We start from the raw sequence: 27,629 nt of genomic DNA, 5'->3' as shown, positions 1-27,629 counted from the left end.
TTGGTGAGTTGTTTATAGAACATGTTGGATGGAGACAAAGAATAGGTGATTCTGCAGGGACTAAATTATGGACAAGAGTTTCATGGAGGCTAAGCTGAATTCTGTCGTGAAGGTGGACGAAAACAGTCTTCCTGATCTATAGATAATAGTGTTTATTGTTCAGGTTTCAATCAGATTGTCAAGCTGTTGAGCTAACCTGAGGTGTAAGTTTTGATACATAGCTACAATCTTGGACTGATAGTATAGAGGAAATTGGGAAACCAAACATGGGTGAACAGATGAAGTCTGCTGTTACCACATAAATTTGGAAGGGACCCAAAACCTATGGTCATATCTCTGAAGGGCAATGTGCACATAGAATCATACAGTCACACAGTCATACAGCATGAAACAGGCCCTTCAGTCCAACTCACCCATGTTGACCAAGTTTCCCAAGTAAACAAGTCCCATTTGCCTGCATTTGGCCCATATTTTTCAAAACATTTCCTATTAATGTACCTGGAAAAGCGCAGCAGGTCAGGCAGCATCAAAGGAACAGGAGAATCGACGTTTCGGGAATAAGCCCGGGCTTATGCCCGAAACGTTGATCCTCCTGTTCTTTGATGCTGCCTGACCTGCTGTGCTTTTCCAGCAACACATTTTTGAGCTCTGATCTCCAGCTTCTGAAGTCCTCACTTTCTCCTATTAATGTACCTGTCCAATTGCCTTTTAAATGTTGTAACTGTACCTGCATCCACCACTTCCTCTCGGAGTTCATTTCACAGATGAATCATACTTTAAGTGAAAACGTTGCCTCTCAGGTCCCTTTTAAATTTTCCTCATCCCACCTTAAATTTATGCCCTTAAGTTTTGAATTCTCCCACCCTGGGGAAAAGATCTTTACTTTTCGCCTTATCTATGCCCCTCATGATTTTATAAACTTCTGTGAGATCACCCCTCAACTTCCTATGCTCCAGTAAGGAAAGGCCCAGCCCATCCAGCATCTCCCTATAAAAAATATTAAAAATACAAACCCTCTAGTTCCAGCAACATTCTTGTAAATCTTTTCTGCACACTCTCCAATTTAAAGATATCTTGCCTAAAGAAGAAGAATCAAGAGTACATTCTGAGACTATCCAGTAATTCACTGTATAGTTATACATTCATCAAACCAGCAGATAAAGGAGGAGCCAACATCACACAGAATAGAACGGACTACTGCAAAGAAGCATACTGACAACTGAACAACCAGGAACACTACAGACAACTACCTGCTGATCTGAACACACCCATCAACTCAACAGACTGCTCAAGCCTTTTGATCCAGATCTTCAGAGTATCCTATGCACTCTCATCCCATGTACTTCTTGCATACGAGACTTCTGCTACCTTCCAAAGATAAACAAAGCTAACACACCTGGATGTCCCATCATATCAGGCAACAGTACTGTGTGAGAACCTCTCTGGCTACGTTGAGGGCATCTTGAAACCCATTGTATGTGGAATCCCCAGCTTCTGTCGCGACGCTACAGGCTTCTTAGAGAAACTCAGCATCTACGGACCAGTCGAACCAGGAACATTCCTGGTCACAACAGATGTTTCGCACTCTACACCAGCATCCCCCATGATGATGGCATTGTTACAACAGCTTCAGTACTCAACACCAACAACTGCCAATTTTCAGATGCCATCCTACACTCATCTGCTTCATCCTTGACCAAAACGTCTTCACCGTCGACAACCAGCTCTTCAATGGGGAGCAAATTTGTACTCCAATATGCCAACATTTTCATCCATGAGTTCAACCAAGACTTCTTTGCTGCACAGGACCATCAACCAATGTTACACACCAGATACATCGACAACATTTTCTTCCTTTGGACTCATGGTGAGAAATCACTGATATACAATAATATCAACAAATTTCATCCCACCATTAGACTCACCATGGACTACTGTTCAGAATCAGTCTTATTCTTGGATACATGCATCTCCATCAAGAACGGACATCTCAGTACCTCATTCTACCGCAAGCCCACGACTAACCTCATGAGGCTGCACTTCTCTAACTTGCACCCTAACAATGTTAAAGACAAGCCCAGTATGGCGATCTGCACAGGATCTGCTTAGAAGAAGAGGAACCCCATGGATGTCAAAGATGCTGAAAGATGCCCTCATAAGAGCGGGATAAGGTGCTCAATTCATCGATCACCAGTTCCAACATGCCACAGTGAAAAGCTCCAATGACTTCCTCAGGAGACAGATGCAGGACCCAACCAATAGAGTACTCTTCATCATCCAGTACTTCCCTGGAGCAGAGAAACTACGTCATGTCCTTTGCAGTCTTCAACATGTCATTGATGACAGCGAACATCTCGCCAAGATCACTCCTACCATTGCTACAACAACAGGTGAATGGACACCACACAACACTCGACAGACAGGAATGAACCCTCCCAGTCAGGAACACTTCAGCAGTCAAGGACATTCAGCTTCCAATCTTCGGGTAAGTGTGCTCCAAGGTGGCCTGCGAGATACACAACAATGCAGAATCGCCAAGCAGAAACTGATAGTCAAGTTCCATACCCATGAACTTCGGCTCATGTCATACTACATATAACTCCACCATACTATTCTGTATCTGTAAAATCTTTCTAACTGTCCTGTTTTGACACCATCACCTTGATAACTTGTTATGGTCTCTCTATCTTAATTAATTTGTACAATTTTGGATAGACCCTCAGCATGCGACTTTTATACCTATCATGTTATTCCATCCATTTGGTTTGTCTCCAGCACCACCTTATTTTTAATTTTTTGAAATTATCTCTCTGCCTCAATTAATTGGATTATAAATCATCCCTTCACTTGCATTTCAGCTGTTGACACTTTACTAACCCTGTCTGACACTTTTGATCACTTGCCGAGACTTATTATTCACCCTGGTGACACTCCACTCCATTTGTATGATCTTTTGATCTCTCTGCCTATAAATTCTTTTCACTTCACTTGATGAAGGAGCAGCCTTCCAAAAACTCGTAATTTCAAATAAACCTGTTGGACTATAATATGGTATTGTGTGACTTCTGACTTTGTATATTTTCATAAATAGCAACCATTGTTGAAAATACATTTACTTTTCAAAATTTATTCTAATAGATCACTAAAATATAGTATAAAATCTGCAGCAATAGGCACAGGTGTCAGGAACAAGCCAGGAAACAGTTCATCACAATGTGAAGCCCTTCCCTATCTCGACTTTTCACGATCAGTGATATCAGGTTTCAGAAGGCTTATCAAGGAGCTTCATCACCATGGCTGAAAGTACAGCAGTCCACCTCCAGCCAGTAACCTCCCAGGCAATAAATAATCTACAGATGGTTTAAGACACATCCAGGAACACTGCATCTGGGCTGTCACAACAGAAGCCAACGACTTAGCGGAAGATTATGCCTCTCAAGAAGAATCTAAATTCAAAGCTTTGTTGCACCTTGCAGAGGCAGACACCAACACTGGAGAGGCAAATGTCCTCATTGGTCATAGTAATGGCTTAAATATTAAAGCCATTCATTATGTAATTCATCATTTGAAGTCTACTCCCTTGAAAACAGTAAAAATGTTCAAAGGCACAATCAGGGAATTAACAATGACAGTGAGAGTGACACATGTTATCCTTAGCAGCATATTAGCATGTCAGCTTCCTCACTATCTCTCAATCAATAGCAACCAAAAAGAACATTGGACAGGGTACTTTCTAATTGGTGAAAAACTGGAAACAATGGAGATCCAAAGAGACTTTGGGGATCCAAGTTAGCGGATCATTAAAATGTCATGACAGACTGAAGAAATGCAGTTGAGCATTCAAGAGGGCATTGAATGATTTTTGGGTGGCAATGATGTGTAAGGATATAGGGAAAATGCAGGAGATTGAAGATTGATACTAGATGGTGGAGTCAGACTAAATAATAAGAGTCAATGCAGGCAAGAAAGACTGAATGGCCTCCTTCTGCATTGTTATAGTTCTGTGATTCTGTGACAGACAGAAAGTAATCAAAAAGGCTCATGGAATTCTGAAATACATAGGGGTCTATACTGCAAGCAGGTAGAATTCATTCTCAGCTACACAAAGCCCTGCTTGGAATATGGAAGGAATGCTGTGAGCAGTTCTGTGTATCATACCACCAGAAAGACATATTTGTTTTCTTGAGAGGCATAATCTTCCGCCAAGTCGTTGGCTCCTGTTGTGACAGCCCTGATGCAGTGTTCCTGGGTGTGTCTTAAACCATCTGCAGATTGTGTGGAGTGCAGCATAGATTTAACAGGACAACAGCTAGACTCCACAAAATAAATTAAGAGGAGAGATTACACAAATCCTACCTGGTCTCCTTCTTTTGGGAATGTGATTTTAGTTCCTGGTTTCCAGCCTTGTTTAACCTGAATGGTCAGGATCTTATCCTTAATACTTGAAGTGTGACCATCTTCATTCATAACCTGTTTGAAAAGTAATGAAGTCAATGGAATTGTCATTAAACACTTTATATTATTAACAAAATAATATTGTAATAAATAGTTAGAAATTTAACATGCCCTTAAAAGTTAAATTCATCTTTTTACAAACCTAGTAAGACATGTAATTATGTGTTTGGAGACTTGCAGGAAATGTCATAGATTCCATATTTGTTTACCAAGACATGATGTATTAGAGGCTGATACTATAAGGGTCTGGGAATATCCACAACTTAAACCATGATTTAAACCTTGTGCTTAGTCAGCTGATTGCCACCAAAGCAACCTATCATTAACTTCACAAGGAGGAAATTAAAAACGCTGAGTGTTGAATCCTGATTGCTACCCAGTGGATTGTTCTGGCAAGTATGTAAATCAGGAACCTAGGTGTGTCATTAATCAGATCCATGAAACTGTCTTACTAATCCTTGGAAAAGATGGTTACAGACACCACTATATGTATCACTCTATGATTTCCACAAAAACATGTTTAGTTTCAAGTAAATAAAATAGTCCATGATATTATAAATTAATATTATAATACACATTAGAATTTACCTTTTTCAGTATCCATATAATAATCCTCCTCAGCCAATGATTCTCAGAGGAAAAAGCCAGTAAAACAAACAATAACACTTGGAAATGAATAGAGAGTCATACTTGTTCTCTGTTTTGAACTACATAATATGGGTTGAAACAGTATGTCTCAATTGCCAGTTTTATTGATGTTCTCTTTATATGTACCACCTATTACGATAACTAGGGGGAGGCAGTGGTGTAATTGTCATGTCACTGGCATAGTATCCAAAGTTCTGGACTAATGTTCTGGGAGCAAGGGCTCAAATCCCACCATTGTGTCAGTTGAGAATTTAAATCCAATTAATAAATCTTGTCTCAGTAATGTGCCATGAAAATCTATGTCACCATGATATATAACAACTCTGTCTCTCCAAAATGTATGTTGATTTTCATAAAAATTCTGCTTCACTTTAGGGAAGTAAATCTGCTGTCCTTATCCAGTTTGGTCCATATGTGACTCCAGACCCAATGTTACACCAATGATTGCTAACAGTCCTCTGAAATGTCCTGGCAAGCCACTCAGTTTATGAGCAATTAGGGATGGGCAACAAAACCAGCAATGCCCACATCGAATAGAAGAATAAAGAAAAAATTCGCTATATCATACATACCAGATGATCTGAGATTAAATTTTGGATCAATTCTAAGTTAACTATAGTTGTTGGTCAAACAATAGCTAAAGTACTGTAGTTACACTCACTGAATCCAATTCCCAACAAATTTCCAATCCCAAGCTGTGCCATAAGATAAAAATGCAACTGTAATATTCATAGTAATTCCTTGAAGTAATATCACTATACCCTGCGTGAAATTTTGATCTTCTTCATGCATCCATGATATAAATCTTCTAAAGACAAATAGAGATCCTTTTCGATAGGGGGATCTTGTTTCTTAACTCCTCGGCCTCGTAGCCCTCCAAATCCCAAACTTACATCTCCTTCTGAATCAAAAAAATCTGCAGAGCAAAGGGTGATAACTTTCAGTAATGGGCATCTGTGGCAGAGCACTACATCTAGTCAGTACACTTTTGTACAATTCATTTTGAAACAGTTTCTGTTTAAATTCACTTTGCCTTCCAATTGCTTGCAAAAATAATAGTTTGCCATGTTGTTCAATTGCATTAATTAAAGTCATATCAGGCTGTCAAAAAACCATGAACACTATAAGATAGATTTTGCAGCCAAAGGTCAGAGAAATTCAGATAGGCAAAACATACAAAAATGTTGGCCAGTTAGTGTATCCACTGTTCTTTGGAATATACTCATATCTTGCCACATAATTTTTCACACAATCAAAGAAATTTCCAGTCACATGAATAAGAAAGGGAATTTGGCCAAACACAGTCAAATGGGATTAGTTTATTTTGGGAAGTGCAAGTTGGACCGAAAGGTATATTTCTGTACTGTATGACTCTATGGTTCTATAACCTCTAAATGGAGGTTCACTTTAAATATCAAAAGAAGCTCGATCCAAGAAGACCACTTGAGGGAAGTCATGCCTGACAAGTCATGTTCCTGCCATCTCTGTGTTCAAATTGGAAAATATTCAATTGCAAGTGTTCACATTTATTTGTTCCTTCAAATTATAGAGGAGGAGGTGCAGGATGTCTAAAAGCGCATAAAGGTGGATAAATCCCAGGGACCTGATCAGGTGTACCCTAGACCTTTTTGGGAAGCTAGGGAAGTGCTTGCTGGGCCCATAATCGAGATATTTGTACCATCGATAGCCTTGGGTGAGGTGCCAGAAGACTGGAGGTTGGCTAACGTGGGAAAGGTGGCAAGTCTGATGTCGGTTGTGGGTAAATTGTTGGAGGGGATTTTGGAAAGATAAGGAAAGATATTTGGAAAGATATTTGGAAAGATAAGGATGGATTAGACAATGGACGCATTATGGGCAGCACGATGACTCTGTGGTTAGCACTGCTGCCTCACAGCGCCAGGGACCCAGGTTCAATTCCCACCTTGGGCGACTGTCTGTGTGGAGTTTGCATATTCTCCTTGTGACTGCGTGGATTTCCTCCAGGTGATCTAGTTTACTCCCACAATCCAAAAGATGTGCAGGTCAGGTGAATTGGCCATGCTAAATTGCCCACAGCATTAGGTGCATTAGTTTGGATTAGAGTGGTGCTGGAAAAGCACAGGAGGTCAGGCAGCATCTGAGGAGCAGGAAAATCAACATTTCGGGCAAAAGCCCTTCATCAGAAATTGAGGCAGGGGACAGTGCTGAGCTGGAAGGTTGGAACTGGAGTAAGGGAAATGAGGAAACTGGTGAAGCCCACATTGATGTCCTGGGATTGAAGTGTTCTGAGGCAGAAGATGAGGGTGGTGAGGGAGCGGCGGTGGAGGAGGCCAAGGACCTGCATGCCCTCGGCAGAGTGGGAGGGAGAGTTGAAATGTTGGGCCAAGGGGCGGTGGGGTTGATTGGTGCGGGTGTCCCAGAGATGTTCCCTAAAGCGCTCTGCGAGGAGGCGTCCTGTCTCCCCAATGTAGAGGAGACCGCATTGGGAGCTACGGATACAATAAATGACATTGGTGGATGTGCAGGTGAAACTTTGATGGATGTGGAAGGCTCCTTTGGGGCCTTGGATGGAGGTGAGGGAGGAGGTGTGGGTGCAGGTTTTGCAATTCCTGAGGTGGCAGGGGAGTGTGCCAGGATGGGAGGATGGGTTGTTGGGGGGGGCGTGGCCCTGACCAGGTAGTCATGGAGGGAATGGTCTTTGCAGAAAGCGGAAAGGGGTGGGGAGGAAAATATATCCCTGGTGGTGGGGTCCGTTTGGAGGTGGCGGAAATGTCGGCGGATGATGCGGTTTAAGCAAAGGTTGGTAGGGTGGTTAATGAGGACCTGTGGGATTCTGTCCTTGTTATGGTTGGAAGGGTGGGGTTTGAGGGTGAAGGTGCAGGATGTGGATGAGATGCGTTGTAGGGCATCTTCAACCACGTGGGAAGGGAAATTGAGGTCTCTAAAGAAGGAGGCCATCTGGTGTGTTCTGTGGTGGAACTGGTCCTCCTGGGTGCAGATATGGCGGAGGCAGTGGAATTGGGAATATGGAATGGCATTTTTGTAGGAGGTAGGGTGGAAAGACGTGTAATCCAGGTAGCTGTGGGAATCGGTGGGTTTGTAAAAAATGTCAGTGTCAAGTCGGTCGTCATTAATGGAGATGGAGATCCAGGAAGGGGAGGGAAGTGTCAGAGATGGTCCAGGTGAATTTAAGGTGTGGGTGGATAGTGTTGGTGAAGTTGATGAACTGCTCAACCTCCTCGCAGGAACACGAGATGGCGCCGATGAGTTATCAATGTAGCGGAGGAAGAGGTGGGGAGTGGTGCCGGTGGGGCGCATATGTGTGCCCATGGCTACCTCTTTCGTCTGGAGGAAGTGGGAGAATTCAAAGGAGAAATTGTTAAGGGTGAGGACCAGTTCAGCCAAACGAATAAGAGTGTCAGTGCTTTGTGATTTTTAACTTTTGTTTCCCTGCCACAGCATTCCTTCAGAATGTTCTTCAGGAAATAGTAACAGGACATTTGGAAAGTCAAAACATAATACATCGATGTCAGCATGATTTGATGAAGGGTAAATCATATCTGACTAACTTGCTAGCATTCTTTGAAGATGTAACAAGCAAAGGGGATAATGGGGATCCTGTAGATGTGTTGTATCTGGATTTCCAGAAGAGATTTGACAAGGAACTGCACAAACGGTTAATACACAAGGAAATGAGGTAATTTATTCTCTTGGAAAGAAGATTGGCTAACCAAAAGGGGCAGCATGGTGGCAAAATGGCTAGCATTGCTGCCTCACAGCGCCAGGGACTCAGGTTCGATTCCACCCTCAGGCAATTGTCTGCATGGAGTTTGTCTGTGCGGGTTTCCTCCAGGTACTCCGGTTTCCTCCCACAGTTAAAAGATCTGTAGGGAAGGTGACTGGCTATGCTAACTTCCCCTTAGTGTCTAGGGATGTGCAAGTTAGGTGCATTAGCTGTGGGTAATATGGCGTAACTGGGATAGGGTAAGAGGCTGGGTCTGGGTGGGGTGCTCTTTGGAGGGTTGGTGTGGACAAAATGGACTAAATGACCTGCTTCCACACTGTAGAGATTCTATGAGAATAACAGAAAGCAAAGTTGAAATAAATAAGTCTTTTTTCTGGTTGGCAAGTCATAAATAGTGGGGTTCCACAGGGTTTGGTCCTTCGGCCCCATCTGCTTACTATATATCAATGTCTTGGATGCAGAGATAGAAGGTACTATAACCAAATTTGCAGATGACACTAAAATAGATCAGAAAGTAAGTTTGAATAAAGAAATAAGAAATTGACAAATGGACATGGATAGGTTAGGGGAATGGGCTAAAATTTAGCAGATGAAATTATGTGGATAAGTGTGAGGTTATCCATTTGGTGGGAAGAATAGAAAGGAGGTGAACATTGGGAAGATTGCCACTATCATTGTACACCCCAGCATAAATTCTGCTCCATCTTTAAACAATTCTCAATCTCAATGTATCTATCTAAATGGACAGAAACTTCAAAGTGCTTAGATGCAGAGGGATCCCCATTCAGGGATTACAGAAAACTAGTATGCAGCTACAGCGGGCTAGTAATGCAAATAGAAAGTTTGCATTTATTGCTAAAAGAATAGAGTGTAAAAGTGAGGTAGTGGTGCTGCAACTGTACAAGGCAGTAGTGAGACCACACCTGGTGTACTATGTTCAGTTTTAGCCAATAATTGGGTTTAAGCAGAGGCAGGAAATCAGTGAATTTTACATATTCTACCTTATTCAAATAAATGCTCCCTGCTTCCAAACCTGCCTTGCAGTGGGCACTGAATTTCACATGTTGACACTGGTACAAAAGCAAACTATTTTAAGTTCAGATTAAACACATTGATAGAACAGAATAAATAGGTTTATTTTACTCTATGACGCATTTAACCTAGGACTACGTGAAATATCTTTTAATACTAACATCCTTCATTTAGACACATAGAAAAATATCACATTTGAAAATGTCTCTTATTTGTTAGAATTAATTAATGTCATTGCATCACCAAGGGACAAGACACTTTTGAGTGGAACTGACATGTTACCTACTTTAGTTTCTATCAACATTGGCTCAGCAAAGCCCTGTATCCTATTTGTTCCTAGATTCCAAAACAAAGCGGTCAATGACTGAATTATATCACCACTGTGTGCCTGGCAGCATGCAGCTGACAAGGTGACACATTAATGGATAGCATTTGACTTGGATTGACATCTAATAATAATTTCTATTTATAGAACACTTTTAGTGTAGAAAAACACAATGTCATTTTACAGAGGGAATAAAATTGTTCAAATGTTCTTTTTTTTAAAAAATCAATGGACATCAAGGGACGCTGGTCGAGTCATTTTGGGTTTTGAGAACTGTTTAGAGATGGAGCAGAATTTATGCTGGGGTGAACAATGATAGTGGCAATCTTCCCAATGTTCAGCTGGAGAGAGTGTTGCCTTATCCATTCTTTGCCAGGTAGGATGTATGACAGAGGAGGTTGTCAATCTGAAATAGAATCAATTCTCAATAAATAGCTGGCGAATAATAGTACTGAGGCTCATAAAAATATTAATAATGAAATTCTGTATAAAACAAAAATAGAATCAATTTGAAATAAAAACTTGGTGAAGAATAATATTGTATCTCATAAAAAACAGTATTGATAATCAAGTTCTGTTTAAAACACAACTATTTCACAGTTGATTGGACAACTTTACAAATAGAATCCGACTGGTCAGAGTTGAATAATGTAAGTTACCACATCATTACACTTGGTCCACGTGATTGTTTCAAATCCATAAGACGTAGAAGCAGAAATAGGCCATTTGGTCCATCAAGTTGGCTCTGTCATTCAATGAGATCATGGCTGATCTAATAATCATCCAACTCCAATTTCCTGCCTTCTCTGCATAACCCTTGATTCCCTAACTGATTCAAAACGTGGGGACATCAAATTTGCATTCCTACACCAGAAGCAAAAATCAGGGCTACAGTCTGACTGAAAGGAATTGACATTTCTAGCCCAAACCAATTTCTCGATGGCTGGAGAAAAGTTTTTAAGGAAGTCAGCAACTTCTCCTAATTAGTGCACTGATTAAGTTAAAAATTTGCATTTTTGATTACCTACTTTCTGTAAAGATCTTCAGGAATAAACAGTCTTGTTTAAATGCCTCGGAGAAAGTGAAGACTGTAGATGCTGGAGATCAGAGCTTAAAATGTGTTGCTGGAAAAGCGCTGCAGGTCAGGCAGTATCCAAGGGGCAGGAGAATCGACGTTTCGGGCATGAGCCCTTCTTCAGGAATCCTTCAGGTTGTTTAAATACCTCTCTTGTTCAGTTTTTTACAGACTTTTTTGGATAAATTTAATTTGTTTTAAATATATACCATTGGGACTTAGAATTTTAATCATAATTCTGACAGAGAAGGCAAAAAGACAAAAAGCAAACATAGCACACAGTTCCAGTTATGTCCACACTGTTGATAAAATCAATGTAATCAAATCTTAGTTTTCAAATTTTCAATTGGCCCAGCTTCCATAGCTATTTGGAAAAAAGTACCAGATGTCCATTAAAAAAGGTCTTCCTCATTTATATCCTGAAAAGTTTAAGATAATATTCCTTTTGTTCTGAATTCCCCAGCAGAGGAAATAGTTTTGTAGCTACCTTATCAAACCCCATAATAATCTTAAAAAGCTTAATTAAATCATATCTCAATTTTTCTAATTTTAAGGAAATAATCTTCATAGTTTTTGTGTGTCAGAGGACTGCTATCAAGGAGTAGGAAAATCTACCCTTATTGGCTAGCACTGCTGCCTCACAGCACCAGGGACGCGGGTTCAATTCCCGCCTCGGGGGACTGTCTGTGTGGAGTTTGCACATTCTCCTTGTGTCTGCATGGGTTTCCTCTGGTGCTCCGGTTTCCACCCACAGTCCAAAGATGTGCAGGTTAGGTGAATTGGCCATGCCAAATTACCCGTAGTGTTAGGTGCAAGGGTAAATGTAGGGGAATGGATCTGGGTGGGTTGCTCTTCGGAGGGTTGGTGTGGACTGGTTGGGTCGAAAGGCCTGTTTCCACACTGTAGGAATCTAATCTAAATCGCAGATGATCTAGCTTCTTACAGTTAAAACAGTAGAATACAAGTCAAGAGAAGTTGCAATCAACCAGATAGCACTCCATACAAACCCCAGTCTTGAATTCAGCATGCAGGTCTGGTTGCTGCAGTAGAATGAAGTCATTCAAGTACTGAAGGCAGGCACAAATGTCATAATTCAATTTATAAGGAAACAGTGGAAAGTATTTTCTTCAAGCTAAGAGGCTGCCCAATATTACCACATTGGATACTCTGAGGTCATGAACAACACTATATAAAAAAGTTATTTCTTTGCAAAGAAGAGAATACATTCTGACATCAATTGGTCGTGTATATTTTTTACAAATTGTTACCGATAGGTATATATTTATAATTTCTAATCCAGTAGATAATGCATGTTGTAATCTGTGTTAATATTACTACTTATTGTTATTTAAAATGCTAATGTAAGTACCTGCAAATGGATTATCTCCACCGAAGAAGTCCCTGAAGATTTTGTTGGCATTTCCATGAAAGGTATATCCGGTTGTCCAAGCGCCAGTTTCACTAAATTCAGTAGGGATCCCTCCTTTCAAACCCTCCTCACCAAATTTATCATAGGTTGCTTTCTTTTTTACTGAAAAAAAAATTGAGTATTTCTCACATTTCAATTTATCTGAATTTCTAAACTTTTAAAATGTTATAATTCTCAATCCTACTAAAATTACTTAGAAAACCTAGTAAGTTAATCTGTGTGATAGATTGGCATATGGTAAGGATCTATTTATTTATGTAGATTTTACCTATATTCCTCCAATGTACCATATATCATCCTGATATAATACAGCAAATAAGGTTATTGTTTACCAACGACTGAAATTAGGCATCAAGTGGAATACTTCTGAATTATGAGTTTCAGGAGATGGCACGTTTGGATCAGTATGCAATTGATCTAAAACATTAATTATAATCAAGTTATAAGTACAATAATAATGCACAAAATACAAACCCTTGGGGAGATTCTGGTCACAGTACAAAGACAGCATACAATAAATATATCATAGTAACCATATTACGGTAATGATGTTCACATGAATCAAATTTGCAAAAACATTTGGCTTGCTTTGGCTGATCATGTTTTTCTCTATTTTTACAGCTCCCACTCATAAAAATTACAATACTCACAATCACTTAGAACATCATACGCTTCTGCAATTTGTAAGAACTTATCCTCTGCACATGGATCTGAACTTTTGTCTGGGTGGTACTTCAGTGCCAATTTACGATACCTATATGACAGATACAAATTATCAGTAAAATTCATCTCCGTTTCCATTTATTTCCACAAAGGTTTAAGGAGGAAATGCACTGTCCACTTTCATATATGCCATCCTACAAAACACATAAAACCTGATTATAACTGAAAAATAGTTCAAATAAAGACAGAAATAAAAGCAGAAAATGCTATAAGTATTCCACAGGCCTGACCTCACCTGTGCAAAGAGAAATAGAGTTAACACATTAGGTAATTGATCCTTCATTGGAAAATAAAGACTTCCTCAAGTTGACTAAATGTGTTTAATTCCTTTTCATTATATTGAATCTCTAAATTTTACCATTATTTTGTGATCAGATTCATCACTGAGTTTATTTTCTATGAAAGGTAAAGATCAGTCGCCTTACTTGTGACATGTAACAAAGTAAAAGTTAGAATGAAAGTACATGAAGTCACAGATTTCATGTTTAAGTTGCAACGTACGTAGGGACAACCCTGTAGAAATATTGTAAAATGCTGATGGTGGGCACATATACATGTTCAGTGAACACAATTCTTGTTGTGACAATGGATCAGAACCTCAAAGTATTTATAGATATGTTTAGTCAGAGTGTGTTGTTTTCAAAAGAAGAATTGTTAAAGAAAAATTTGGATTTAAATTCAGTGACTATCTGGCAAAGTCCTGTATAAAGCTCATGAAGCACATTTAAACCACCTAGGAAACTTAAATTGCCTTAAACTTAAATTTTAATTGCCTTAAACTTAAACTCAAATCGCCTAGTAAACAGAGTGGACCGTGATTTTTTCCAAGTACAAATATAATGAGAGGCAGATTGCCCAGCTTAGCAGCGAGCCTAGATCCTATGTCCTAAAATTATGTATCGAAAAATACATAGAGACAGTATTAAAAATCCAATTTCCGCTCTACTGAAGTTAATTAAGGGACTGAATGCTCTTGTGTACCATTCTGGATTTGAGCATTACCATTCTGTGAAAGTTGCAATCAAAGAACTATTCCTTAGTTACCCTTGCTTTGGAGGCAAAGGAAGACCCACTCTCACTTTGAGTGCTGAAAACCAATTAAAAGAAGAATAGCAAAGGATAACCTGTCATTCTGAATGTCAGAACTCAATCACAATTGAAAGGCATCTGAACTACAGAATCTCAAACAATGTATAAAACTATGAATCGTGAAACTGATTGTGCAAGTATCAATGTCAATGCTACTGGTAACCTCCATTGGCTGCAGGGTTAAACTATTGCTCTTTGCAAATAATTCAGACACTGATCAATATATTTCTTTTTTTTTAGACTCACCTCTTATTTCTAATGGCTATGTTATGTGTGTTGTATTACTGATCCTTTCTGCATTTAATAATTGATAAACTTACTCCTTTTATTAATTCAAGACAGACTGGTTAAATTGGCTTCTTTTTAAAAACATAACTTCATTTAAATCTGGGAGAAATGTATGAAATGGAAGTGGAGCACCTTACAGCAACTTATATGTATTAGTTCCATTAGAATACCGCACTTTGCAAATGTTCTCAAACAGAATCTGAATCTGAGCCACATATTATACTAGATGATCAAGGAAACTACTCTAACAGTAAGAAGGGATGACATTAGAAGTCTCTTCAAATGAAGCTATATGGGTAGATCTTAAAAACCATAAAGGAGGGATCCAAGATGGTGGCAATCTTGGAAGATCGCGTTGCAGAGCTCCGCACCTCAGCGCATGCGGGACAAGCTTTTAACCCGCCCTACCCAGACCACCGATGGAAGCTAATACCGGTTCCTCCAAGGATAGGATCCAACCCCTGGAGACGCAAGTTCGTAATTTGCTTGACCAAGTTGATGACCTTGAGAACAGGGCAGGAGGTAAAACATTCGGATCTTTGGTCTGCTAGAGGGTAAGAAAGGTGAGTGGCTGGTGGAATTTATTGAGGACTAGTTGCTGAAATTCCTCAACTTGGAGGCTGGAATGAGAGGCTTGAAGATCGAGAGGGCTCACCGGGTAATGGCTTGGAGGTCAGGTCTGGATCAACGTCTTCGTCCTAACATGGTGCAATTTCATCATTACAGAGATAAGGAGAGAATCGTGGAAGCTTCCAGAATTTAGGGGAAGGATCTAAAGGCTCTAATTTATGAGGGCTCTAAGACCATGTTCTTCCAGGACTTCTCAGTGGCGGTGATCCAGAAAAGAAAATCCTATGACGGTGTCAAGAGAAGACTGAGGGAGCTTGGGATCCAGTACTCTGAGATATCCGGCGGTGCTTTGGATCACCTTAGATGGATTTGGCAAAGGTGAGGACTGCTGGTGCTGGAAAAGTCATGCAGCATCCGAGGAGCAGGAGTTGTACATCTCTGACACATCAGAGAAGGTGAGAGACTTTGTGGACAAATTAACTTAATCTGAACAATTTAATATGTACAAATGGTAGTGTTGTCTGGGTATGTCTTTGTTTATTCTTTTAAAAAAAAAGAGGAAGTCCAGTCAGAGCTTTCTTTTCATATCTTTTTTTACTGCTAATATTCTGGTCTAAACTTTGTTTGGCGACGTTTGAGATGTGTACTTTCAACTTCCAAGTTGTTATACCGAAGGATGAGTGGGGTACCTATCCTTTTATTTTCAAAATTTCCTTATTCACATTGCTATTCCATGGTGTATTTTCTTTCCTTTCTGCCTGTGTTTGGGGTGCAGCTCTAGCTAGGAGGAGGGAAAATGGTTGGGATGGCTAGATGCCTACTTACAGGCAGCTTATGCCAGTTCAGGTATTTAAATGGCTGGGCTGCAGATTTGGTAATGTGATGGGAAGTTGGGTTTTGGGATGTATAGTTGCTCCCTTTGGGCAGGTGGTGAGTTCCCCTATTCAGCACCATTGGTGCTTTATTTGTTTGCTTTTGGGTTTTGTTGTTAGATCGTCTTTGATAGCTTTGTAGGTTTGTTAATTGTAGTGGTTTTAGTTTATGTAGTTTTTATGTTTGAAGGACACTAAGACTTGGCGATTTGTGGTTCGAGTTCCTCCTGTTTGGAATCTAAATGTTAATGCAGAACGTTATAGCTAATGACTTGATTAAATGGTGTACCTGGAACATCAAGAGGAGTCACTCACCAATTAAGAGGAGGTACTTTTGAGTCTTAGAAAGGAAAAGGTAGATATTGCTTTGTTACATGAGACACACTTGGATGATAGGGAACATTTGAAACTACAGCAGAATGGATTTACTTTTCATCTTTTAATACCAGAAGTAGAGGAGTGGCTATATTGGTTAGGAGGAATTTCCCATTTATGTTACTAGAATGTGTTAAAGACACACACGGGAGGTTTGTAATTTTCAAAGCCCTGATAAATGGGGGGGAAATATAGTATTTTGAATGTTTATTGCCCTGCAGCCCAGCTAGCAAATTTTTGGTAGATGCATTCTCCAAATTGATCAATCCTGATTCTCGGCATATCATTATAGGAGGAGATTTTAATTGTCTCATGGATCCCACAAAGGCCCCCCAATACCTACTGTACAAACTAAACAATTAGCAGATCTGTGTGTGGAGTTAGGGTTGGTGGACATCTGGAGGTGTCTCCACCCTACATGCAGGGATTTTACGTTTTTTTCCAATCCACACAATGTTGCACCAGGATTGATTTTTTCTGACCCCTGTGGCAACCCTGGACTTGGTGGCATCTTGTACGATTGGTAATATTACCATCTCTGATATGCCCCAGTGTACCTGTTGGTTGAGATTAAGGATGTTACAGTAGGCCCAAGGCACTGGTGAATGGATCCCTTTATCCTTAATGATAAGTTTGTGGAGTACTCTCTAGGGAATTTCAGGCATTCCTAGACATTAACACAGGCTCGGTTAGTAGCCTGTCCATCCTTTCGGAAACTGCCAAAGCCTATGTCAGGGGGTTAGTTATTTCCTACTGTGCCAGTGGGAAGCGGCAGAAGGGCGAACAGCAACTTCTCCTCGAAGCACAGTTGAAGGCAGCTGAGAAGGCTTACTTTGACATGCCTCCGTTGGTCAAACGACAGAGGGTTACGATGCAGCGGTCTGCATTTTTTACGTGCTCACGCAGACAGTAAAAATGGAGCTTACTTTCACAAAGCAAAGGTTATATGAGCATGGTGACAAGCCAGGCAAGTATCTAGTATATCTTGCCAGGAAAAGGAGCGCCCCTCAAGCCATTACGTTAATTAGGAAAGGGTCTGGGAACCTAATATGTGATTCCAAAAAGATTAATGTGGCATTCCAGAGATTTTACTCTAAGTTATACCAGTCTGAGGGTTGTGAGGATGGGTGGGCCAAGAGGCAGTCCTTTTTCAAGGATCTGGAGCTCCCAGGTGTGACCCCTGAACAAATCTTTTCTGAATGCCCACTTATCAGACCAAGAGGTGCAGGAGGCTGTGAAACAGCTTCAGAGTGGAAAGGCGCCCGGCCCTGATGAACTTCCCAGTGAATTCTATAAGGAATTTATAAACATCTTGTCAGGCCCGATCTTGACATGTTCAATGACTCATACAGTCATGATTGTCTCCTGCCATTTCTAAGAGAGGCCAATATTTTGCTTATTCTTAAAAAAGGTAAGGCCCTGGAGGACTGTGCTTCATACAGACCCATTTCACTCTTAAATGTGGACTTCAAAATCCTCTCTAAGACTCTTGTGTTAAGGCTGAAGACTGTGTTACCTTCTATTGTTAAAGAGGACCAGACAGTTTCCTAAAGGGCTGCAATTCCTCCAATAATGTTAGGAGGCTGCTTAATGTAATTCAAGTGTGTCAACAAGTCAATACAGGGATTGGTGATTTCTCTAGATACGGAGAAGATCTTTGACTGAGTTGAGGGGCCGTACCTTTTTTATACTCTGGAACAGTTTGGCTCTGGATCATTTGTCAAAATTTAAACCAGGGGTATCTTCAACATGTCCCAAGTGCAAGGTTGGTTGGACAATTTTACCCATCGTCTCTGTTCCTGTGGTAGGCTTCAAACACACTGGAGTGCTGTAGCAGGTGCAATGGAAGGGATTTTGGGTGTAAGGGTGGAGAAGGACCCAAACACACCTGCCCAGTGTGTTCCCTGTAGATGCGCATAAGAAAATCTTTTCAACATCCTCACTTTCTACACAAGAAAGAATATTTTGTTAGGTTGGGTGTCCGAAGATTCCCCGGGCCTGGTGGAAGACTGTTATGGAGCATATCTCCTTGGATTTTCTCACAAGTATGATACTTATGGTATTGTGTCAAATTTAAAAATCTATTTTTCACTAAATATATATTTTTAAAAATCCAAAAAGGAGCAATCATATTGCTGGGACTATACTTGAGGCCCCCCCTCTAACAGTCAGAAAGAAGTATAGACAAGGTCTTTTCCCTGGGTTGGGGGAGACCAGAACTGGAGGGCATAGGTTTAGGGTGAGAGGGGAAAGATTTAAAAAAGGGCAACTTTTTCACGAAAAGGGTGTATGGAATGAGCAGCCAGAGGATGTGGTTGAGGCTGGTACAATTACAACATTGAAAAGGCATCTGGATGGGTATATGAATTGGAAGGGTTTAGAAGGAAATGAGCTAAGTGCTGGCAAACGGGACTAGATTAATTTAGGATATCTGGTTGGCATGGACAAGTTGGACTGAAGGATATGTTTCCGTGCAGTACATTTCTCTGATTCTATGAATCTATGACTCTAGCAAAGTAAATATGAAGGCAAATTTCAGGGACATGTGAAATAATAGGATGATGATGAAGGTGATGGTTGAGGGGTGTTTTTCTGACTGGAAGTCTGTGTCCAGTAGCGTCCCACAGGGGGTCAGTGTCAGAGCGGTTGCTATATGTGGTTTATTTGAATGGTTAGATTTGCATATAGGAGAGTTGATCCATTAGTTTGCAAAACTGGTACAAAAATTTATGGGGTGGTAAATATTGAGGAGAATAACCTTAGACTGGAGGATATAAATGGGTTGGTCAGATGAGCAATCAGTGGCAAATGTAATTCAATCTAGATAAATGCGAGGTGATGCACTTGAGTAGGAGAAACAAAGCAAGGGAATTCACGATGAATAGTAGGACACTGGAATGCACTGAGGATGAGATAGATCTTGGTGTGCCTTGTACACTGGTCCCTTAAAGTATCTGGACAGATGGATAATGCATTTAGAAAGCATATGGTATACTTACTTTTATTAATAAAAGCATAGAGTTTAAGAGCAAGAACATGATGCTGGAACTGTATAAAATATGGCTTAGATCACAGCTGGAGTGTTATGTATAATTCTGGAATCCACATTATAGGAGGGATGTGATAGCACTGGAGAGGGAGGGAGAGGAGATTTACCAAGATGTTGCCTGGCAACGGAGTTTCGGTTATGAAGAAAGATCGGACAGACTGGGGTAGATTTCCTTGGAGCAGAGAAGATTGAGAGGGGACTTGACTGAGATACTTAGATAGGGCAGAGAGGAAGAAGCTTTTCCCCTTGATTGAGAGATCAATAATCGGGGCCATAGATTTAAAGCAAGGGACAGAAAGTTTAGAGTAGATATAAGGAAAATCTTTTTCACCTAGATGGTGGTGTGTGGTGTAAAATTCCAAGCAGTGGAATGTGGTGAAACGGTTAAAAATTATGTCCCAATACATGTGTGAATCTAACCGGAATGGAGGTGTTGCTTAGTCCCGTGTGAATCTTCTTATCTGTATGTAACCAGAATGGAATGTGTTTTTTAGCCTTGCTCTGCTGTTCACATGAATGTTTATATCTGGAAAAGAGTATATCAGCTGGAAAAGTCTCCAGTTCGGTGAGTCTGCTCCGGGGTTACGTTTAACCGCCGAGCGTGGGTTGTTGGCAACCGCTCTACGAGAACTGACGGCTCCCAGTTTTGGTAACATGTAGAGTGAGTATAAGCCAGACCCGTTGTGGCGACGCTGCGGGGAATAAAATGCCCATATTCTAGCAGACTCGCCTCTTGGTCGTTTGTTCTGTGTCAGACTACTCTCCTACGAACCTGACCTTGAGAATTTTTTAAAACATGGTGGGATTCTGGAACTCGCTGCCTGTAAGGGTGGTAGAAGCAGAAGTCCTCATTACATCTAAGAAGTATTTAGATGTGCACTTGCAATGCCAAAACATATAAGGCTATAGGCCAAGTGCTGGAAAATGGGATTATAATAGATGGGCGGTTGTCTTTGACTGGCACCGAGGCAATTGGCCAAAGGACCTTTACCTGTGATCTCTATGACTCTATGACCAAAAGCTTGCTCAAAGATATATGTATTTAAGGAACATGCTAAGGAGAAAAAAGAGAGATGAAAGGCAGAAGGGTTTGAGTGAGGCATTCCAAAACCTAGGGTCCCGGCACAGCTCACAATGTAATTTAAATTGGGAATGCTCAAGCGGGCAAAACTAACACAACACCGAGATGTCTGAGAGTGATAAGGCTGCAGGAGCCTGGAAGGATTACAAAACATGGTCTGCAGTCTAGAATAGTGCCATTACTTGAACAATAGAATCCTCAGAATGACAAGATATAATCTGCTCCTTTCTACTTGTTCTTCTCAGGCCATAACATATCTAAATGCAGGTGTCATGCCAATTGAGAGCACTAGCTCAATAGCTATGGATACTACTATGCATATGTGCCAACAATGATTAGAGCAATTTGAGATAAGTTTGAATCTGAATTACAGGTGATATTAAAATTATTGATTACTACAACACCATTTATATCTAGACAATCCTGTAGGAATATTGTGAAATGCTGACAGTGGGCATGATTTGGAGATGCCGGTGTTGGACTGGAGTGTACAAAGTTAAAAATCACACAACACCAGGTTATATTTAATTGGAAAAGCAGACTAGCTTTCAGAGCGTCGCTCCTTCATCAGGTGATAGTCGAAGGAGCGACACTCGGAAAGCTAGTGTGCTTCCAATTAAACCTGTTGGACTATAACCTGGTATTGTGCAATCTTTGACAGTGGGCATGTATACATGCTTATTGAGCACGATACTTGATACAACTAATTCCATTTTCTAGCCTCACTTATTATCAGCTTGTACTAATTAGTTATCAAAGAAACCTGCAATTGTTGCAAAATATATAGAAATTAGTCAAGTCAAAGGAAAGTGGAGCTACAAAAGAAGAGAAAGCAAATGTTTAGATTCCCACTTTCAAGCAAGATGGGGATAGAAATTGAATGACAAAAATTAGTTCATTAATAAATACAATTCATGAAGAATAATTTTACTAAATTGGCCAAGAACTGTTCATGTTAAAAACTTACGCAAGTGATATGGTACCTTAATACATTAATGCAAAATGGAAGAGAATTAAACTATACCCCTTTTCTTTTGCTGTTACACCATTGATAGTGTCATAAAATGTGAATCATAAAAAAAGGAAATATTTTAAGAGTGTAGGGAAAGGGGTGTCCATTGCCTTTAATCTCACACTCCTGCACCTCAATATAAGCAGCTCTACCTCCAGCTGACATACAAACAGAAATTGCTGGAGAAACTTAGCAGGTTTCGCAGCATCTATGGAGAGAAAGCAAGTTAACATCCAGTGAACCCACTTCAGAACAGACCCACAGCTAAGGAAAGACATGTTTGCATTGGTGGGATATCAGAATGGAACTACTAGAATGTTACCTGGAATCCAAGGACTAAGATATGATTACAAGTTACACAAAATAAGATTGTATTCCATGAAATTCAAAAGACTAAATGATAAATTCATATTATCAGTTACAGCACAGAAAGAGGCCATTCAACACATTATGTCCATGCCAGCTCTCTGCAAGAGTAAATTCACTAGTTCCACTCCCCAGCTCTTTCCTTGTAGCAATATATTTTTTTCTCCTCTGTTCAAAGTCATGATTGAATCTGTCTCCATCTCCCTCTCAAACAATGTATTTCAATTGTAAACACTTGCTGCGTAAATATTTCACCTCATGTTGTTGATTCTTTTGTTATTCACTTTAAATCGGTAACCTCCAGGTACCCCCCTTTGATCAAGATAAACAGATTCCCTCTATTTATTTCAACAAGACCATCTGTCAAATCATCTATTTCTTTAAGGGAAATAGCCATAGTTTTCTGAAACTATCCATGTAATCAAGTCAACCAATTCCAGAAACATCTTTCTAAATCTTCTTTCTGCCTTCTCTAAAGCCTTCATATGCTTTCTAATGTATAAATTCCAGAATTGGGCACAATACACAAGTTGAAGCTAAACCAATATTTGCTAAAGTTCCATCATATTCCTTGTTTTTATGCATTATGCCTCTATTTATCAAACCTGAGGCATCAAATTTCATATTAACCACTTTTTAAATGCCGTGATAAAAAGTTCACAATAGTAAGTGGAGTAAATAAAGTAAATAAAGATAACTATTTTCATTGAATGGGAAGTGTATGAATGGGCAAGTAGCATAAAGATTAAAACCAGATCTTTCAAGCATGAAATGAGAAAATACTTCTCCACACAAAGTGTGATAGAAGTGTAGAACACTCTTCTACAAAGGATAATTAATGCTAGATCATTCTCATTTCTGCAATGAGAAATTTCAGTAATGACAAATTTTGTCTTGGATCCACAGAACAATTGCAAGAAAATACCGATTCATGGGGAAAATCAACAGTTAGACCACATGAGAGGAGAATAATGATTGGTTTTCAAGCAGACTCTGATTGATGGTGGCATCGCTGTGGAGAATGTGCCAAATAATAATGATTGGCCGTCAACTACCAGGCTTTGTTTAAACTTTAACTGAGACAGGTTGACTCTGATTCTTCAGGGTATTGCCCTGAGAAATTAACCAGCAGACAGCTGTTACTTAATTTGTTGAGTTGGAATAGACACAGTTTTCTAACTGTCACAACAAACAGGGCCTGTATACTTATATATTCAAGTGCACCATACGTCTGACTAACAATACTAAAGTGGTTATCAGCATAATTCTTCACACATGCAACAAATACTATCACAGACTCATAAAGCCACATGGCATGAAAACAGATCCTTCGATCCAACTCATCCATGCCGACCAGATATCCTTAATTAATCCAGTCCCCTTTGCCAACTTTTGCCCATTTCTCTTTAAATCCTTCCTATTCATATACTCATGTAGGTCCCTTTTATATGCTGGAATTGTACCAGCCTCCATCGCATCATCTGGCAGCTCATCTCTGCGTGAAAAGTTGCCCATTAGGTCCCTTTTAAATCTTTCCACACTCACCTTAAATCATATGCCCTCTAGTTTTGGACTCCACCAACCTGGGGAAAAGACCTTGGATATTCACCCTGTCCATGCCCCTCATGATGTTACAAACCTATAAGGTCACCCTTCACCTCCGACGCTCCAGGGAAAAGAGCCCCAGCGTATAAAGCCTCTCCCTACAGTTCAAACCCTCCAACACTGGAAACATCCTTGTAAATCTTTTCTGAACCCTTGCAAGTTTCACAACAACCTTCCAATAGCAGGGAGACCAGAATTGAACACTATATCCCAAAGGTAGCCTAACCAATCTCTTGTATAGTCACAACATGGCCTCCCAACTCCTATACTCAATGAACTGACCAATAAAGACAAGCATAAGAAAGGCCTTCTTCACTATGTCTATCTGGGACTTTCAAGGCACTATGTACCTGCTCTCCAAGGTGCCTTTGTTCAGCAAAACTCCCCAGGACCTTACCATTAAGTGTACAAGTCCTGCCCTCATTTGCCTTTCCAAAATGCAACACCTCACATTTATCTAAATTAAACTCCGTCTACACACCTTGGCCCATTTGCCCATCTGTTCAAGTCTCATTGAATTCTGGTCACTGTCCACTACACCTCCAATTTTGGTCAAGAGTGTGGTGCTGGAAAAACACAGCAGATCAGGCAGCATCCGAGCAGCAGTGGAGAGTCGACGTTTCGGGCAAAAGCCCTTCATCAGGAATGAGGCTTGCTTCAGGTTTAACACAGTGTGGAGATATAAGAGGTACCGGGTTCCAATCCCAAACAGGTATCATTCCTGATGAAGGGCTTTTGCTCGAAATGTCGACTTTCCTGTTCCTCAGATACTGCCTGACCTGGTGTGCTTTTCCAGCACCACACTATCGACTCTAATCTCCAGCATCTGCAGTCCTAACTTTTGCCTCCAATTTGGTGTCATCTGCAAACTTATTAAGCCCATGTTCACTTACCCCTAAAACACTTATACAAATGACAAAAAGCTGTGGACCCAGCACCAATCTTTGTGGCACACTGCTGGTCACAGGTCTACAGTCTGAAAAGCAACCCTCCACATCACCCTCTGTCTTCTACCTTTGAGTCAGCTCTGTATCCAAATGGCTAGTTCTCCCTGTATTTCATGTAATCTAACCTTGCTAATCAGTCTACAATGTGGAACCTTGTTGAGCACCTCACTGAAGTCTATATAGAGCATGTCCACTGCTCTGCCTTCATTAATCCTCTTCTTTACTTCTTCAAAATCTCAAGTTCGGGAAAGTCGATTTTCCACGCATCCCTCATCAGACTTTGCCTTTACAAATATATGTAAATTATGTCCCTCTGGGTTCCCTCCAACAATCTGTCCATCACCGATGTCAGGCTCACCAGTCAAAAGTTCCCTGGCTTTTCTTTACCACCTTTTTTAAATAGTGGCACCACGTTAGCCAACCTCCAGTCTTCTGGCACCTCACCTGTGGCTTTCGATGATACAAAAGCTCAGCAAGGGGCCCAGCAATCACTTCCTTAGCTTCCCACAGAGTTCTAAGGTACACATGATCAGGTCCCACAGATTTATCCACCTTTATGCATTTTAAGATGTCCAGCACCTTCTCCTCTGTAATATGGACATTTTTCAAGATGTCACAATTCATTTCCCCAAGTTCTCTACCTTCCATATCCTTCTCCACAGTAAATACTGATGCAAAATACTTATTTATTATCTCCCCACATCCTGCAGTTCCACACATAGGTGGCCTTGCTGATTCTTGAGGGGCCCGATTCTCTCCGTAGTTATCCTTTTGTCCTTAATGTATTTGTAAAAACCCTTTGGATTCTCCTTAACCCAATTTGCCTAGGCTACCTCAAAGCTCCTTTTCGTCCTCTAGATTTCCCTCTTAAGTATACTACTATCACCTTTATACTCTTCTAGGGACTTTCTCGATCCCTGCTGTCTATACCTGACAATGGTTCCTTCTTTTTCTTGATCAAAACTGCAATTTCTCTTGTCATCCAGCACTCACTGCACCTACCAGCCTTGTCCTTTACCCTAAGAGGAACATACTGTTTCTGGACTCTCGTTATCTCATTTTTGAAGACTTCCCATTTACCAGCCATCCCTTTACCTGTGAATTTCTGATCCCAATCAATTTTTGAAAGTTTTTGCCTAATACCATGAAAATTGGCCTTCCTCTGGTCTCCTTCCTATCGGAAAGATGTTGTGAAACTTGAAAGGGTTCAGAAAAGATTTACAAGGATGTTGCCAGGGTTGAAGGATTTGAGCTATAGGGAGAGGCTGGATAGGCTGGGGCTGTTTTCCCTGGAGCATTGGAGGCTGAGGGGTGACCTTATAGAGGTTTACAAAATTATGAGGGGCATGGATATGATAAATAGGCAAAGTCTTTTCCCTGGGGTCAGGGAGTCCAGAACTAGAGGGCATAGGTTTAGGGTGAGAGGGGAAAGATATAAAAGAGACCTACGGGGCAACTTTTTCACACAGAGAGTGGTACGTGTATGGAATGTGGTGGAGGCTGGTACAATTGCAATATTTAAGAGGCATTTGGATGGGTATATGAATAGGAAGGGTTTGGAGGGATATGGGCCAGGTACTGGCAGGTGGGACTAGATTGGGTTGGGATAGCTGGTCGGCATGGACGGGTTGGACCGAAGGGTCCGTTTCCATGCTATACATCTCTATGACTCTATAATTGAATTAGGGTCACTAGTCCCAAACTGCTCCCCTGCTTACACATCAGTCACCTGCCCTGCCTTATTTCCCAAGAGTAGGTCTTGTCAGTACAGAATCAGAAAATTTTCTTGTACACACTTAACAAATTCCTCTCCATCCAAGCCCTTAACACTATGGCAATCCCAGTTTATGTTTGGAAAGGTAAAATCCCTACCATTACCACTCTATTATTCTTACAGCTAACTGAGATCTCTTTTAAATTTGTTTCTCAATTTCCTGCTGAATATTGCAGGGTCTGTAGTACAATCCCAATAAGGTGATCATCCCTTCCTTATTTCTCAGTTCCACCCAAATAACTTCCCTGAATGTACTCCCAAAAATATCCTCTAAGTACAACCATAGTATTATCCCTAATCAAATACGCAACTTCCCCTCCTCTCACACCCTGCTTTCTATCCTTCCTAAAGCATCTATACCCTGGAACATTAAGCTGCAAGTCGTGTCCATCCCTAAGCCTCGTCACAATGCTATCCCAGTCCCATGTTTTCAACCATGCCCTGAGTTCATCTGCCTTACCTGTTAGGCCTCTTGCACTGAAATAAATGCAGTTTAATTTATCAGTCCTCCATCCTTCTCTGTTTTGTTCCTGCCTGCCCTGATTGTTTGACTTGCTCCTTTTTCCAAATGCACCAGCCTCAGATTGAGGTCTTTTCTCACTATCTCCCTGGATCCCACCCCACTACACACCACCCCCACCCCAACAACCTTACAGGTTTAAATCCTCTGAACAGCTATAGCAAATCTCTCTGTCAGTATTCACTATAGCAACATCTCTACCAATCAAAGTCCAGTTGCCAACCTATCAGCACTTCCTTCTTATGCAATATACCTATTGGTTTTTCACTTGAATTGATATTGCTGTGATTTGTCCTGAAGAGTGCAAGACAAATTGTCAAAGTGCTAATGCAGAACTTGAATATTCAGCAATATTCAAGTTCTGCATTACCAAACGACTACTTATTCTGAAGATAGATTGCAGAATTTTGGGACTGTTTACCTTAGACCATAAGACATACGAACAGAAATTAGACTATTCAGCCCATCAAGGTAAAAACAATGACTGCAGATGCTGGAAACCAAATTCTGGATTAGTGGTGCTGGAAGAGCACAGCAGTTCAGGCAGCATCCAAGGAGCAGTAAAATTGATGTTTCGGGCAAAGGCCCCTCATCAGGAATAAAGGCAGAGAGCCTGAAGCATGGAGAGATAAGCTAGAGGAGGGGGGGGGTGGGGAGAAAGTAGCATAGA

General features: G+C 40.6%; 1 protein-coding gene across 1 annotated transcript in view; it reads right to left on the bottom strand.

The window, feature by feature from the left end:
- Positions 1–27,629, bottom strand: part of dnajb13 (DnaJ heat shock protein family (Hsp40) member B13) — a 44,417-nt gene that overhangs the window by 14,104 nt on the left and 2,684 nt on the right. Inside the window, exons 2-5 of the mRNA XM_043692202.1 lie at positions 13,339–13,442; positions 12,629–12,790; positions 5,865–6,019; positions 4,357–4,470 (exon numbers count right to left, since the gene is read on the bottom strand). Coding sequence (XP_043548137.1) covers positions 4,357–4,470; positions 5,865–6,019; positions 12,629–12,790; positions 13,339–13,442 — 535 coding nt within the window. The remainder of the gene's footprint in view (positions 1–4,356; positions 4,471–5,864; positions 6,020–12,628; positions 12,791–13,338; positions 13,443–27,629) is intronic.

The sequence above is a fragment of the Chiloscyllium plagiosum genome, chromosome 6 (assembly GCF_004010195.1).
Source record: "Chiloscyllium plagiosum isolate BGI_BamShark_2017 chromosome 6, ASM401019v2, whole genome shotgun sequence".
Classification (NCBI taxonomy): domain Eukaryota; kingdom Metazoa; phylum Chordata; class Chondrichthyes; order Orectolobiformes; family Hemiscylliidae; genus Chiloscyllium; species Chiloscyllium plagiosum.
This window is presented reverse-complemented; position numbering and strand designations above follow the sequence as displayed.